The sequence below is a fragment of the Dictyostelium discoideum genome (assembly GCF_000004695.1).
Source record: "Dictyostelium discoideum AX4 chromosome 1 chromosome, whole genome shotgun sequence".
NCBI lineage: Eukaryota > Evosea > Eumycetozoa > Dictyosteliales > Dictyosteliaceae > Dictyostelium > Dictyostelium discoideum.
In genome coordinates, this window is record NC_007087.3 from 601,570 (window position 1) to 617,769 (window position 16,200).

The 16,200-nt window shown below is 22.8% G+C and overlaps 5 protein-coding genes across 5 annotated transcripts in view; 3 read left to right on the plus strand and 2 right to left on the minus strand.

The window, feature by feature from the left end:
- The window catches only part of DDB_G0267692 (EGF-like domain-containing protein), a gene marked incomplete at both ends in the record, with an annotated part of 4,042 nt that extends 1,320 nt beyond the window's left edge, over positions 1 to 2,722 (plus strand). The window contains 2 exons of the mRNA XM_642136.2: positions 141 to 2,371; positions 2,517 to 2,722. Of these exons, the coding sequence (XP_647228.2) occupies positions 141 to 2,371; positions 2,517 to 2,722 (2,437 nt within the window). The remainder of the gene's footprint in view (positions 1 to 140; positions 2,372 to 2,516) is intronic.
- Positions 2,723 to 3,155: 433 nt separating this feature from the next.
- DDB_G0268314 (hypothetical protein) lies at positions 3,156 to 7,271 on the plus strand (the record flags this gene model as incomplete). Its single annotated transcript, XM_642137.1, has 6 exons — positions 3,156 to 3,367; positions 3,462 to 3,680; positions 3,792 to 4,517; positions 4,633 to 4,644; positions 4,733 to 6,984; positions 7,078 to 7,271. 6 exons carry the CDS (start codon positions 3,156 to 3,158, stop codon positions 7,269 to 7,271), a joined length of 3,615 nt encoding a protein of 1,204 aa, XP_647229.1.
- A 305-nt stretch (positions 7,272 to 7,576) lies between these two features.
- On the plus strand, positions 7,577 to 9,847 carry abcG20 (ABC transporter G family protein; the record flags this gene model as incomplete). The annotated part of the gene is made up of 2 exons (XM_642138.1): positions 7,577 to 8,088; positions 8,167 to 9,847. 2 exons carry the CDS (start codon positions 7,577 to 7,579, stop codon positions 9,845 to 9,847), a joined length of 2,193 nt encoding a protein of 730 aa, XP_647230.1.
- Positions 9,848 to 9,915: 68 nt separating this feature from the next.
- DDB_G0267694 (hypothetical protein) lies at positions 9,916 to 11,619 on the minus strand (the record flags this gene model as incomplete). Its single annotated transcript, XM_642139.1, has 1 exon — positions 9,916 to 11,619. One exon carries the CDS (start codon positions 11,617 to 11,619, stop codon positions 9,916 to 9,918), a length of 1,704 nt encoding a protein of 567 aa, XP_647231.1.
- A 203-nt stretch (positions 11,620 to 11,822) lies between these two features.
- On the minus strand, positions 11,823 to 16,031 carry DDB_G0268316 (hypothetical protein; the record flags this gene model as incomplete). The annotated part of the gene is made up of 3 exons (XM_642140.1): positions 11,823 to 15,149; positions 15,272 to 15,610; positions 16,017 to 16,031. The coding sequence occupies 3 exons, from the start codon at positions 16,029 to 16,031 to the stop codon at positions 11,823 to 11,825; spliced, it is 3,681 nt and encodes a 1,226-aa protein (XP_647232.1).
- Positions 16,032 to 16,200: the final 169 nt, after the last annotated feature.

The window sequence follows — 16,200 nt, forward strand, 5'->3', positions numbered from 1 at the left end:
TATTGTTTACTAATTTTTTAATTTTTTTTTAAATTATAGGACCATACCAAGGTAATATTTATATAATTTTTATTATTAATTTTATGTCCCAAATTTATTTGTACTAATTTTTTTTTTTTTTTTTTTTTTTTTTTTTTTAGTTGTTTCACATGTTACTTTGATAATCCAGAAGTACCAGGAATTGATGACCCAGGTTATGCAATGTTTGATAGATTTACTGATAATTCATTTACAAATCATAATAAATCAATAAATTGTCCAACATTTTTACCAAGAGTAACAGTTTTACAAAGAAATCCACCTCAAATTAAAGTATTTGGACAAGACATTGGATATGATCCTCGTAATTGGTTAGTTAATGGTACAATTGGGTTTTCAGATGTTAAAAAGGTTTTAATTGGCAGAGAGTATCATTTAACATTAACAAGTGGAAGTTTTATTGATGTGGACTACTTTTCAGTTTTATTCAAGTTACCATTTAATGCAAGTTATACATTCGCACTTGTAGATAAACCACCACAACTTGATACTATTACTGTCTATTCCGATTCTGTAATTACAATTGAGGGAAGTTACTTTTCAAGTTACATGGGTCACTTATCTCAATCAATTACAGTTGGCGGAGTTGAATGTATTCCTGAATCAACATCATTCTTTAATATAGTATGTAATACATACCCAGAGACTTTATTTTCATCATTTTCTCAAGATTTTGTAATCAATGTTGAAGGAAGAGAAACTATGGTAACAATTAGTACACATATAGTATCAACAAATTATATGCAATGTCCAAATAGATGTACCAATACAACTACTGGTATATGTGATATGTATAGTGGAGCATGTACATGTCATAGAGGATACCGTGGTAAAGACTGTTCTTTGGCAAGTTTAACATGCCCATCAAATGATTTGACTTCAGTTTGTAGTGGAAATGGTCTTTGTAATTCGACAAATGGTGAATGTGTATGCAATTCTGGTTTCCAATCTGATGATTGTTCAATTCCTGTTTTAAACTGTCCAACTGAAAATACATCTAAATGTAGTGGATTCGGTACATGTAATAATATAACAGGTATTTGTACATGTGATGATAATCATCAATCTACAGACTGTTCAATTCCATTTGTTAAATGCCCTTCAATCAATATATTTGAATGTAGTGGATTTGGGAAATGTGAAAATACAACAGGTGTATGTACTTGTGATGAACTTAGTTTTAGTGATGATTGCTCATTACATAATTGTTTAGAACCAAGTTGTAATTCAAATGGTAAATGTGATTTGTCAATTGGCCAATGTAAATGCAACTCTTTATTTACAGGTGATGATTGTTTAATACCACTCCATTTCGTTAGTTCAATTATTCCATCATTAGAAACTGGTGGTCCTGCAATTTTTTATGGTTATTTTGGTGATTTACGTTCAAATTTAAAATTATCAATTGGTGGTTTACCATGTCAAATTACATTCAACTCTTCAAATTTAATAAATTGTACAGCACCACCTGGTTCTGGTATTAAATCAATAACAGTCACTCAAAATGATATTGTTTGGCGTGGTAAAGATATTTATAAATATATAAGTAATTTTTTGAAATGTCCAAATGATTGTTCAAATAATGGTAGATGTAATCAAACTACACTCGAATGTGATTGCTTCCCAAATTTTGGTTCATTCGATTGCAGTGGTTCAATTGATAATATTCCAAAATCAAATGTTACAATTGATACAAATTCAAGTACAACTGTAATTAAAAATCAAGAAATTAATTTCCAAATTTATTATAAACAATTATTAGAAGTCGATTATAATGGTAAAATAATTAAACAATATAATTTAAATAATAATTGGAATTCAAATAAATCTTCATCATCATCATCATCATTAGATCAAATTGAACATATATTCACTCAATCAATTAATGATGGTAATAATCAATGTAAAATTATATCAAATATAAAAGAAATTTTAAAAAAACAAGAAATTTCATTCGCAGATACTATATTCAAATTAGAACCAAATTCAATCAAATTAACAATCTCAATTCAAAATTATACATATCAAAATAATTTAAATACATTAAAACTTGAAATGGTTGCATCAGTTAATCAAGATGATAATGATAATGAAAATGATTGTAATGAAAATGAATCAAACATTGATACAAGTAATTCAAATGATTTATCACTATTTAATTATATTAAAATTTCAAAAAATAATAAATTATTTAGTGGTCGTTTTATTAATAGAGTACTTTCTGATGGTGTTTCGACATTTTTAAGCTCAACAACTACAACATCATCTTTAGATTCAGTTATCGTTTCATTAAATCTTCCACATTGTAAAAAAGAATGTTTGATTGATCCTGGTATGATTTTTATTATTATTATTATTATTATTATTATTATTATTATTATTATTATTATTATTATTATTATTATTATTATTATTATTATTTTATATCATTATCTCTAATTATTATATTAATATAATTAATTTTTCTTTAATTTTAGATTTTTCAGTTTTAGTAACATCCAAATTTCAACAAAATTGCGAAAAAGATGATAATAATAATAAAAAATATGTTATACCTGTAGCTGTTGTAGTTTCAGTTGTTGGTGCTACAGCAATAGCTGGTGCTGCATACCTTTTTTATCGTAAAAAATTTGTTGAAAATCAATTAAAAATTAAGTTAAAGATTTTTAATAAACAAAACTAAAATAAAATTTCCAAACATTAGAAATATAATAAAATCTTTTTTATTTTTTATTTTTTATTTTTTATTTTTTTATTTTTTTTCTTTTTTTATATACAAAAATATTTATTATTGTTGGATTGTAATTAAACAATTTTTTTTTTTTATTTTTTTTTTTTTTTATTTTATTTTATATTTTCTTTTGGTTAACCCGAAAATAAAAAAAATAATTATTAATCTTTGTAATTTGTGTGAAACAGTGTTTGATATTAAAAATATGTTGAAAAAAATATCTAAAATTTATTAATTGAGAATTCTTTTTAAAAAAAAAAAAAAATACTAATCAAAAAAATCTAAAAATTATCAAGATATTTTTAGATTTTCATTTAAAGTTTTTTTTTTTTATTCCAAGCCTTTTTTTTTTTTTTTTTTTTTATTTTTTATATTTTAAATAAAAATGATATCATTTGATCACAATTATACAAATTTAAATATTTTTAAAATATTTTTATTATTAATTTCTATTAAATTTGTATTTTCAATTATTCCACCACAACCAGAGTATGATTGTATTTCAAATATAAAAATTAAATATGGCACAACAATTGATCTAAATGAATTATGTGATACTGCTGTTCAATGTGACCCTACAACAGGTTCAATTTTAAAGTATGTTTATTATTATTTAAGCAATGAAAAAAAAAAAAATGTAAAAAAAAAAAATTAAAATGTTTTAAAAAAAAAAAAAACTTAAATTAAATAGAATGGTAATTTTCCCATACAATACCGATGATGCTCCATTGCTTTTGATAAATGATATATTATGTTTACCATTTTTACAATATCTTACCATTCAATATATACCATTTGAAAATGGTTTTATTTATTATAATTTTCCGGCAATGAAATCTATGACTATTAAAGATTCAATGAATAGTTTATCAAGTGGTATTACTCAACAACTACCAAATTATGATTATTTGTATGTAATAGATTATTAAAAAACATAATAAAGATAATTAAACTACAATACTAATATAAAAAAAAAAAAAAAAAAAAAAAAAAAAAAAAAAAAAAAAAAAAAAAAAAAAAGTGAAATATCTACTGGGGAAATTGATCAAACAATATTAAATTTATTATATATTTCAAATGTTAAAAGTTTTAAAAGTAGTATTGGTTACGTTTGGTTAGTTTGTGATCCAATTACACTAGGAACAAATTTCATAACAAATACTCTCGAAATCAGTGCACTTAATTATCCAGATTTTACAAGTTATCCACAATTTGAAAAAGTTTTAATGAATTTTAATGATAATTTTGATAAATTAACAATTCCAAATTTTCAAACAATTTCATCAAATTTGATGAGAATCAAACATAACATTGCTTCACCATCATTAACAACATCAACAGAATTTTATGCACATTTAAATTATAAAGTTAATAAATTATATATTGATTCAAGATTATCAACACCAGCAAAATTTTTCGATTTTTCAAAAAATAAAAATTATGGATACCTTCAATTAACAAATATTCAAGATTTTCATATAAATGGAAATTTCCCAGTTTTAAATATTCAAAAGAATACTACAATTTTATTATTTAATGGTTCATCATTAATTGTTTTCCCACCAATTAATCAATGGGGAGATGTTAATAATTTCGTACGATTGGATTACATCACTTTAAATCTTCCACTTCCAAATTTTACTGGTTCTGGTGAATATTATATATTAATTGGAAATTCCATCACTGGAACAATTGATAAATCATGGTGTAATACAGAAATTAGTGTTCAATCTAATCTGTTAACAGGGTTTGTAGTTTTAATTATCATCACCACTAATTTTTTTTTCCACCCTCCATTTTATTATTATTTTTACTAATTTTTTTTTTATTTCTATATTATTTTCAAAAAAAAAAAAAATTAGAACTATTCCAAGGTAAGTTTAATTTCATAATTTTTTATAAAAATACATGTGCCTATAAAAAAATACTAATTATTTTTTATTTTTTTAATAAAAAACAAAGTTGTTTTACATGTTATTTTAAAAATCCAAAAGTTGATGGAATTGATGTTTCACCAACATCTTTGTTATTTGATAGATTTCAAGGTAATAGTTTTACAAATCATAATATTTCAATACCTTGTACAACATTTTTACCAAGAATTACAGTTTTACAAAGAAATCCACTACAAATCAAAGTTTTTGGACAAGATATAGGATATGATCCACGTAATTGGCTTCTTAATGGTACTATAGGAACTTTAGATGTTAAAAAAGTTTTAATTGGAAGAGAATACCATTTAACTTTTAATAATACAAATTTCAATGATGTAGATTACTTTCCATTTTTATTTAAATTACCAAATTATACAATTTATACATTCCCAGTTGTAGAAAAACATCCAATTATTACAAAAGTAACAATAATATCTCCTTATATGGCCACGATTGAAGGAAGTTATTTTTCAAGTTGTTATGGGTATAATGAGACAATTATAATGGTTGGTCTTATTCATTGTTCAGTCACAACTACTTCATTTTTTAATATAATTTGTGAAACAGTTGTTTCAAATCCTTTTGAAGTATTAACACAACAAGTATTTATAATAAATATTGGAGGAAATAAAATGAATATAGTATATATAAATTCAAATCAAAATACTATTAATGATCAACAATGTCCAAATGGATGTACTGATTTAGACCATGGTATTTGTGATATGAGTACTGGTAAATGTCAATGCAATTCAAATTATCAAGACAGTGATTGTTCTATTGCAATATTAAATTGTCCTTCAAACTCTGCTTCAACTCTATGTAGTGGAAATGGTGAATGTAACACTGTAACAGGTGAATGTATATGTAATTCTGATTTTCAATCTGATGATTGTTCAATGCCATTTATTGGTTGCCCATTTGATGGTAAAGGAAGGATTTGTTATGGTCACGGTACTTGTAATAATATAACAGGTATTTGTACATGTGATGATAATTATCAATCTACAGACTGTTCAATTCCATTTGCTAAATGCCCTTCAATCAATTCAATTTTTGAATGTAGTGGATTTGGGCAATGTGAAAATACAACAGGTGTATGTACTTGTGATGAATTTAGTTTTAGTGATGATTGCTCATTACATAATTGTTTAGAACCAAGTTGTAATTCAAATGGTAAATGTGATTTATTAATTGGTCAATGTAAATGCAACTCTTTATATACAGGTGATGATTGTTTAATACCACTCCATTTCGTTAGTTCAATTATTCCATCATTAGAAACTGGTGGTCCTGCAATTTTTTATGGTTATTTTGGTGATTTACGTTCAAATTTAAAATTATCAATTGGTGGTTTACCATGTCAAATTACATTCAACTCTTCAAATTTAATAAATTGTACAGCACCACCTGGTACTGGTATTAAATCAATAACAGTCACTCAAAATGATATTGTTTGGCTTGGTAAAGATATTTATAAATATATAAGTAATTTTTTGAAATGTCCAAATGATTGTTCAAATAATGGTAAATGTAATCAAACTACACTCGAATGTGATTGCTTCCCAAATTTTGGTTCATTCGATTGCAGTGGTTCAATTGATAACACACCAAAATCAAATGTTACAATTGATACAAATTCAAGTACAACTGTAATTAAAAATCAAGAAATTAATTTCCAAATTTATTATAAACAATTATTAGAAGTTGATTATAATGGTAAAATAATTAAACAATATAATTTAAATAATAATTGGAATTCAAACAAATCATCATTATCACCATCATCATTAGATCAAATTGAACATATATTCACTCAATCAATTAATGATGGTAATAATCAATGTAAAATTATATCAAATATAAAAGAAATTTTAAAAAAGCAAGAAATTACATTTGGCGAAACTATATTCAAATTAGAACCAAATTCAATAAAATTAACAATCTCAATTCAAAATTATACATATCAAAATAATTTAAATACATTAAAACTTGAAATGGTTGCATCAGTTAATCAAGATGATAATGATAATGATAATGATTGTAATAATAATGAATCAAACATTGATACAAGTAATTCAAATGATTTATCACTATTTAATTATATTAAAATCTCAAAGAATAATAAATTATTTAGTGGTCGTTTTATTAATAGAGTTCTTTCTGATGGTGTTTCGACATTTTTAAGCTCAACCACTACAACATCATCTTCAACATCTGATTTTATCACTGTAACTTTAAATCTTCCACATTGCAAAAAAGAATGTGTAATTGATCCTGGTATGATTTTTTTATTTTATTTTTATTTTTTTTTTTTATAATCATTATCTTTAATTATTATATTAACATAAATTAATTTTTCTTTAATTTTAGATTTTTCAGTTTTAGTAACATCCAAATTTCAACAAAATTGTGAAAATGATGATAATAATAAAAAATATGTTATACCTGTAGCTGTTGTAGTTTCAGTTGTTGGTGCTACAGCAATAGCTGGTGCTGCATATCTTTTGTATCGTAAAAAATATGTTGAAAATCAATTAAAAATTAAGTTAAAGATTTTTAAATAAAATATAATATAATAATTTCATCGAAGATAATCTATTTTAAACACATTTAATTATCAAGATCATTGGCTTTTAAAAAAAAAAAAAAATTAAAATATAAAAAGATATTTTCATATTTTAAAATTTTTTAATGAAAATATCGTGATCAATCGTTATCTCACACCCATTTTTTTTTATTTTTTTTATTTTTTAATTTTTCTTTTTTTTTTTTTTTTTTTTTTATTTTTATAATTTTATTATTTTTTAATTTTTTTTTTCATACTATCTTTTGTAGCTTTAGCTCAAAAAATAAAATAAATAAAGTAATAATGAGTAATAGTAATAATAATAATAATAATAAAAAGCTGGCAATATCATTAAAAAATGTTTGTAGAGGGTATGGTAATACAAAAGTAATTGATAATTTAAATTTACAAATTAAAAGTGGTACAATTAATTGTTTAATTGGAGCAAGTGGTAGTGGTAAAACCACTATCCTTAGAACTATATTAGGTCGTTTAATACCAGATAGTGGTGAAGTATTAGTATTTGGTAAGAGACCACATGATATTGGTGGTGTGCCAGGATCAATATGTGGCTTTTGTCCACAAGAAGGTGCACTATATTATGATTTAACCTTGGATCATACATTAAATTTCTTTTCAAATGTTCATCAAATACCAAAAGATAAATTTGAATCAAAAAAAAATGAAATCATCAAACTTTTAGATTTACCTCAAATTAATTCTCGTTCAGTTGGTTTATTAAGTGGTGGTCAAAAAAAAAGAGTTTCATTAGCTGTTGCATTATTACATTCTCCAAAATTATTAATTTTAGATGAGTAAATATCATTATTATCATTATTATTTATATATATATAATCATATCTTACTAAAATTATTTATTTTATTATATATAGACCAACAGTTGGTATTGATATGGAAGTTGCATCAAATATTTGGAGTTATTTAAGATCATTAGCAAATTCAGGAGTTACAATTATTATTACAACGCATTATATAAATGAAGCAGTTGGTTCTGATAATGTATTTTTATTAAGAGATGGTAAAATCCTTGAAAATGGTGCCCCAAATTATTTAATTGAAAGATATGAATCACAAACACTTGAAGAAGTATTTTTAAAACTTTGTAAACGTGATAATGCTCAATCAATTGTTGATTCAAAAAAGAATAATAATAATTCTTATTTTTCTTCTCAAGAAATTATTGATGTTGAATCACATATTGTCAACAATAATAATAATAATAATAACAATAATAATAATAATAATTATAATAATAATGATGATGAGGAAAATTATAATGATGATATTTATAATGATAAAAAACCATTAATTGGTATTTCAAAAGAAGATGAAAATAATACAAATGGTTCAACAAATAAAGAAAGTGGAATTTTATTTAGATTTTATAAAGTATTATTACATTCTGTTGCAATTGGTAAAAGAAAGTTTATTCAAATTATTAGAAATAAAGTTGTATTATCATTTGAATTGTTATCACCAAGTGTTCAAGTATTGTTATACTTTTTAGCTATTGGTGGTAGTCCAAAGAATTTAGAATTTGGTGTGGTGAATTTAGATGTTGGTCCTATTGGTTCAATGTATATCAATAGTTTATCAAATACTGGTATATTCAATTTCCATAATTATAATAGTACCACTGAAGCAATTGAACAAATTAAATCTGGAAATTCATTTGGTTTATTGGATATAAATGCTCAATTTTCAGAGGCAATCCTTGAAAATTTTATGAATCTATCACAGTATAACCCAAATGGTCAAATTGATTTATATATGGATTTTACAAATTATCAAATCACTCTTATAGTTGAGCAACAGTTGGCATTATCTTTTGAAACATTAGCTAAACAACAAGCAAATATAACAATGAATCCGATTAAAACTGTAACGCCAACAGTCTATGGTAACCCAAATTCAAAGTTTATAGATTTTTTAGCACCTGGTATGGTTTGTTTAATTTCATTCGCTCATGCTATCTCAATTACGTCGGTTAGTTTTGTCAAAGAGAAAGTTGATGGTAGTTTAGATAGATTGTTTGCCTATGGTGTTAGAACTTCGTCAATTGTGTTTGGCCATTTCCTCGGTCATTTACCATTGTTACTTGTGCAAATCACTGTATTACTATTGATTGCAATCTATGGTTTCAATGTACCAATTGAGGGTAATATAGCATTGGTATTCTTAATGACTGTATCTTTAGCCTTTGTTGGGATGAGTCTTGGTTTAGTCATTAGTGCAGTTAGTAGAGTTGAAACAGAAGCCATTCAATTATCATTAGGTGTTTATTTCCCAACTCTAATTTGTAGTGGTACTCTTTGGCCATTACAATCTTTACCAAATTGGTTTGTATGGTTCCCAAATATTTTACCGGCTACCCATGCTGGTAATGCAATGAGAGATATTATGTTAAAAGGTGTTGGATTACATTACAAAGAAGTTTGGGTTGCTTTCTTAGTTGTTTTATCTTGGTTAATATTTTTAATTTTCATTGCAGTTTTAGCATTAAATGAAAAAGATAAAAATTTAAAATTATCATGTTTTAAAAAGAGAAAATAAATAAATAAATCAAATAAATAAATAATTTAAATTTTTATTTGTTTTTATTTTTATTTTTTATTATTAATTTAATAATTATAATTTAATTTTTTTAATAATCTTTTAAATACATTTTTAATTTCAAATTCTGTTATAATTATTAATTTATCTAAAATTGGAATAATATTATGAAATTGATATAACTGATGATGATCATCTTTAATCCAAATTGTAATTAAAGTAGTTGGTAAATTATTTATAGAAATTGGTGTTGAACCTTTTAAAATTAAATGTTTAATTGATTTTGGTAACCATTTTTCATTAACTCTTTGAACAATGTCTTCACCCAATTCTAATACCTCTAAAGTTGAAGGTAATGTATCCTTGTTAAAAGATGAATTATAATTACCAATTCTAAGGGTTTTTAAAATTGGGAAAGTTTTATTAAAGTTTTTAATAGGTTTACCATAATTTGAAAAATTGAAATTAGATATATCTAAATATAATAAATTTGAGAGTGATTTTCCTAAATAATTATCAAAAAGGAAATAATTATTTGATTTGTCAAATTTGAGTGAAGTAATTTCATTAAACTTATCAAAAAGAGTTGAAGGTGATTTTACCATTGTAGTTGAATATGAATATGTTTTTTGTAATCTTTTAAGACTAAAATCAATTGAATGTATAATTGATGGTATAAATTCAATTTCATGATAACCCAAACAAAAATATAAAGTTAAACTTGTTACTGATGGTGGTATTATGATTTTATAACTTTCATCATCTTGGTAATGATAAATATTTTTTGTTTCAAATGGAACATCACGATAAACATCATTATCATCACAAATATTTTCAACATGATTTGAAAAATCATAAGTTGTAATTGATTCAAAATGTGAAAATTTTAAAAATTTTAAAAATTCTGTATTTGACATTAGATTACCAGTTGGTTCAAACACTTTTAATTTTAAATAATTCGATTGTTTATTTTTAATAAATGATCGATTTACAATATTTGGTGATTTTAATTTTTTAATTGAATTTGGTAACATTTCATCAATTAAATTACTATCATTAAATGTTGATGGTAATGATAGATATGTTAATGATTTTGGTAACTTTTTTGAAATTATAATTTGTGAAAATTCTGAAACCTCTGGTAATTTTAAAACTTTAATAGACTCGGGTAAATTATTAATATCTCTATTAAAACAATTACCAAATGAAATTGATTCTAATGAATTAGGTAAATTATCTTTATTTACCAATTGATTGAATAAATCATTAAATTTAATTCTTAATAATGTGCTGGGTAAAACTCCATCATTTATTATTTCATTAAATTTTTCACCAAATTCTAAATTTACTAAATTTGAAAATATTGAAAAATTTTCAATAGTAATTCGATTATTAAAACCATCATGAAGTATTAAAGATTTAATTTTATCATTATTAATAATTTTTGTTGTTGTTAATGATTTATTTAAGAAATTTGTATTTTTATATAGTTCTTGATATAATATTATAGAATCAATATTATTTGGTAAATTTCTTAATGGTACTTCAATATCAAACTCTTTGTTTTTCATATTTGTTTCATCAATTGAAATTCTCATTCTTCTAAAAAATTCTTGATTCTCTGATGTATAAGTTGCATCTTCAAATTCATTTATTATTATATTATAAAATACTTTAAATAATCTTAAAAAATGAATAATATTCTTCTTTATTACTGTATTCCTCCAAATTTTGAAGAATAATTTTGTTATTTTATCACTATCAATTTCCATACTTGTACTCTAAAAAAAAAAGGTAAAAAAAAAAAGTGAAAAAAAAAAAAAAAGTGAAAAAAAAAAGTGGAGAAATTGAGAATATTATTAAAAATGTTATTAATCAAAAAAAGAAAAAAAAAAAAAAAAGATCAAAATATTTTTTTCAAGGATTTTTTTTTTTTTTATTTTTATTTATTTATTCTATTTTATTTTACACCCAACTAGAAAGCTATTTCAAAAGAAGTATTATTGGTATTATTATTAATATTATTATTAGCAATATTATCAGATTCATATAATGATAAACAATCTGGATGCCATTTTTTACCTAAATGATTTTTACATCTATATTGAACAACATTATTACAACGCGGACAAATATTTGAACATTCATCGAAACAAGATTGACATAAATATCTTGGATAAGATTTATGATGATTACTTGTGATTGTACTTAGTGATGAATTTGAATTTGAAGAATGTAAAATTGAATTTGATGAAGATGGTGATGAAGATGAAGATGGTGATTGTGAAAGGAATGGTGATGATGTTAAACTGAATTTATTTGGTGATCCAATTGAATTTGATGAAGATGGTGATGATGATAATGTTACAAAATTACTACTATTTGAAAAATTTAAAAAATTATTACCACTCTCTCTACCAATACTACCACCATAATAATAACTAAATGAATTATTTAAATTATTACTTGAATTATTATTATTATTATTACCTGAATTATTATTATTATTATTATTATAATTACTATTAATATTATTACCAAGGTTATTGCTACTATTGTTCAGTATATTTTCAGGTTGTTGTCTATAAAATGTTTTTGTTCCTAATTCAGTTTTACATTTAAAACATTTATGACATTCTTGATGTGAATGACTACCTTGTGCGACAATCATTGGTCCAGAAATTGGAAGATTACAATATATACAAAATGTTGATCTATTTACTCTACTTGCTGAAATTTGATTTATAATTGTTGTAACTTTATCACTACTCTTTGATTTTGCTAATGGTTTTCTATGATTACCAATTGTTGATTGATTATTATTATTATTATTGCTACTACTATCGTCTTTTTCTTCGTTTATATTTTCATTCTTTTTAATAATATTAAAAGTATTTGATTTATTATTATTATTACTATTATTATTACTGTTATTACTATTAATATTATTATTGTTGTTGTTATTATTGTTATTATTATTATTATTATTATTATTATTATTATTATTATTATTATTATTATTATTATTATTATTATTATTATTATTATTATTATTATTACTATTATTATTAATGTTATTTGGACCACTAATTGAACCCAATGGAGTTGTGAATTTTGAAAGTGGTGATGAAATTAAACTTTCAGTTGAGGTGGATGGAGAATTTATAATATTATTTGGTTTTTTATTTACTACAGAGGAAGGTGTTGATGTTGTGGTTGGCGATGCAGCTGGTAATGATGATGATAATGGTTGTTTTATATTTGAAGATGAAATTTCTAATGGTTGTTTATTTGGTGCAACTGAAGTTGTTGATGGTGATGTTGATGGTGATATTGTTGAAGAAGTTGATGACGATGACGATGATGATGATGATGATGATGAATTTTCTTTAAAATTATTTATAATTTGTTGTAATGAAACACTTTCAACTGATTTTCTACTTTTAATTTTTTCAGATTCATCAATTGTGTCATTTAATAATTGTAAAGTTGATTTTCTTTGATGTTTTATTTTATGTAAATTTTGAATTTCTTCTTTATTTTCATCTTTTTGTTCAACTTGTTGTTTTTCTTTAATTTCACTATTAATTTCTTCTTTATTTTTAGATTCAGTTTCAAATTGAGCTATTAAATTATTATTATTATTATTATTATTATTATTATTATTTTTATTTATAATCTCATCAGAAGATTTCTTAATATTATTTAATAAACTAAAAACTTCTAAACTATCGCTCATATTACTTATATTATGACGGTGACTTGTAAAACTACTCATTGAAGTTGATAATGTTAAATCATCAGAGCTATTATTTGAAAAGTTTGACATCTCTTGTTGTTTAAGTTGTTCAATTGGATCCAATTCATCATTAGAATGCTCTGATCCAGTATTAAATAATCCATGTGAAACATTTAATAATGCACTACCTCTTGTATATGGTGCTAATTTATTAAATGGTTTTTTAATAATATTATTATTATTATTATTACTATTATTACTATTATCAGCTGATGAGGTTAAATTGTTATTGTTATTATTATTATCAATATTATTTTCTAATTTATTATTATTATTATAATTATTATTATTATTTTCCAAGTTATTATTACTATCTTCTTTAACATCAATGGTAGTAGAAGTAGAAGTTGTTGTTGTTGTTGTTGTTGTGGTTGTGGTTATTGAAGTTGTACTATTATCACTATTATTATTAATTTTAATTAATTCATTTGAATTTGCAGAACTACCACCATTTAATGGAGAAGTTGATAAAAGTGGAGTTAATAAAACATTAATTGTTGAAGCAGCACCAGGTGATGATGATGATGGTGATGATGATGGTGATGAAGGTTGATTTAGTGGAATTGATAAATGGTTTGGTTCAATTGAAATTGGTGAACTACAACTATTACCAACTGAACTACTTGCAACATTATTACTACCATTATTATTGTTATTATTATTATTATTATTATTATTGTTGTTATTATTAATTTTATTATCTGATGATGATGATGATGATGATGATGAAGTTACAATTTCAGAAACAAATGGAGTTAAAAAACCAGGTTTATTTGAATATCTTTTATATTTAATTAATTGTAAAAACATAACTACTGGTTGTGGTACTTGACCTTCAACAATCCATTCACCAGAACCATATTTTGAGGCTAAAAAATGTCTTGTCCATTTAAATGTAAATTCTTTTCTATCTGAAATATATTCTTTCTCTTTTTCATCATAAAAATATCTAATCTCTGGAAATGTTGAATCTTTTATAAACCATGCCAAATATACACCATTGAATCTTCCATAACCTAAAATATGATTATGAGTTGAACTTTTTAACCATTCACCATCCCAATGATAATCGACTTTTTCATTACCATTAATTAAACTATACTCGTTATCGCCATTATTGAAATCACTACTACCGCTACCAAATGTTTGTTCTATACATAATTTACCAATTGAAGAATAACTCCATTCTTCAGTATCTGATGATTTAATTATTCCACCTTTTATATTATCTTTATACATTATTTTTAAGAGTTGTTTTCTATCAACTTGATTTAAAAAACTCTTAAAATTTGGATGAATTATACCATCTATTTTAATGACCCAATCTGCAATCGATGAGAGTGAATCTGATTGTAATATTAATTTTGATACACTACTACTACTACTAATACTTGAATATTCAATTATAAATCCATATGTACTTGCTAATGATTCCGCTTCTTTTTGTAATAATATTATATTCTTTATATCGTTTAATAATATATTTTCAATTGGATTTGATAACTTTTTTTAATTAAATTAAATAAAATAAAAAAATAAATAAAAAATTAGAAATTTTCCAGGTTTTTAAAAATTATTTGAAAAAAAAAAAAAAAAAAAAAAAAAAAAAAAAAAAAAAAACTTACTTTATCTGGTGAACTATAATATACAAAATGAGTTCTAGTTAAAACAAACCAATATTTTTTACGATTTTTAAATATACCAGTACTTAATTTATATAAAATTCCACTTTTATATTCCATTGTTGTTTGATTTGAATTTAGGAATTCTTGTTGTTTTTGTATTTTTAATTCTTCTTCTTCTTCTTGTTCTTGAATATATTGTAATTGTTGTTGATAATAATTTTGACGATTTTTATAAAATGATGATAAATCTGGATTACTTTTATATTTTCTTTCTAATTTTTTTCTATCACTTTTTACTAATGTTTTTATATAACTTGAACTTCTTTGTAAAAATTTATGCTATTTTTTTTTTTAAAAAGAAAAATAAATAAAAATAAATAAAAAAAAAAAATTATTTAATTATTAATATTATTATTATTATTATTATTATTAAAAATAGTAATTATATAAAAGGAAGAATAAATTAATATTTTTGAAAGTGGTAGTGGTTATTGATGATTTAAAAATAGAAACACAAACAAAAACAAAAAAAAAAAAAAAAAAAAAAAAAAAAAATCGAATAATAATTTATTTATATATTGATAAATAAATTAAATTAAAAATAAATTTAATTAAAAATAAATTTTATATAAATAATGGCCAATAATTGATTAAAAAAATTAAATTAAATTAAAAAATAAAAAAAAAAAAAAACAAAAAAAAAAAAATACAGACACAAAAAAAAAAACAACACACGCTCTCATACACTATCATTAATCATAAATTAAAAAATAATAATAAAAATAATAATAATAACAAAATACATTACAGAAAGACAAAACAACTCACACATTATTGTTGTGCTCTTTTCTCAATATAGAAAATTTTGTGTGAGTGTGTGTCATTAAATATTGAAAGAGAAAAAAAAAAAAAAAAAAAAAAAAAAATCT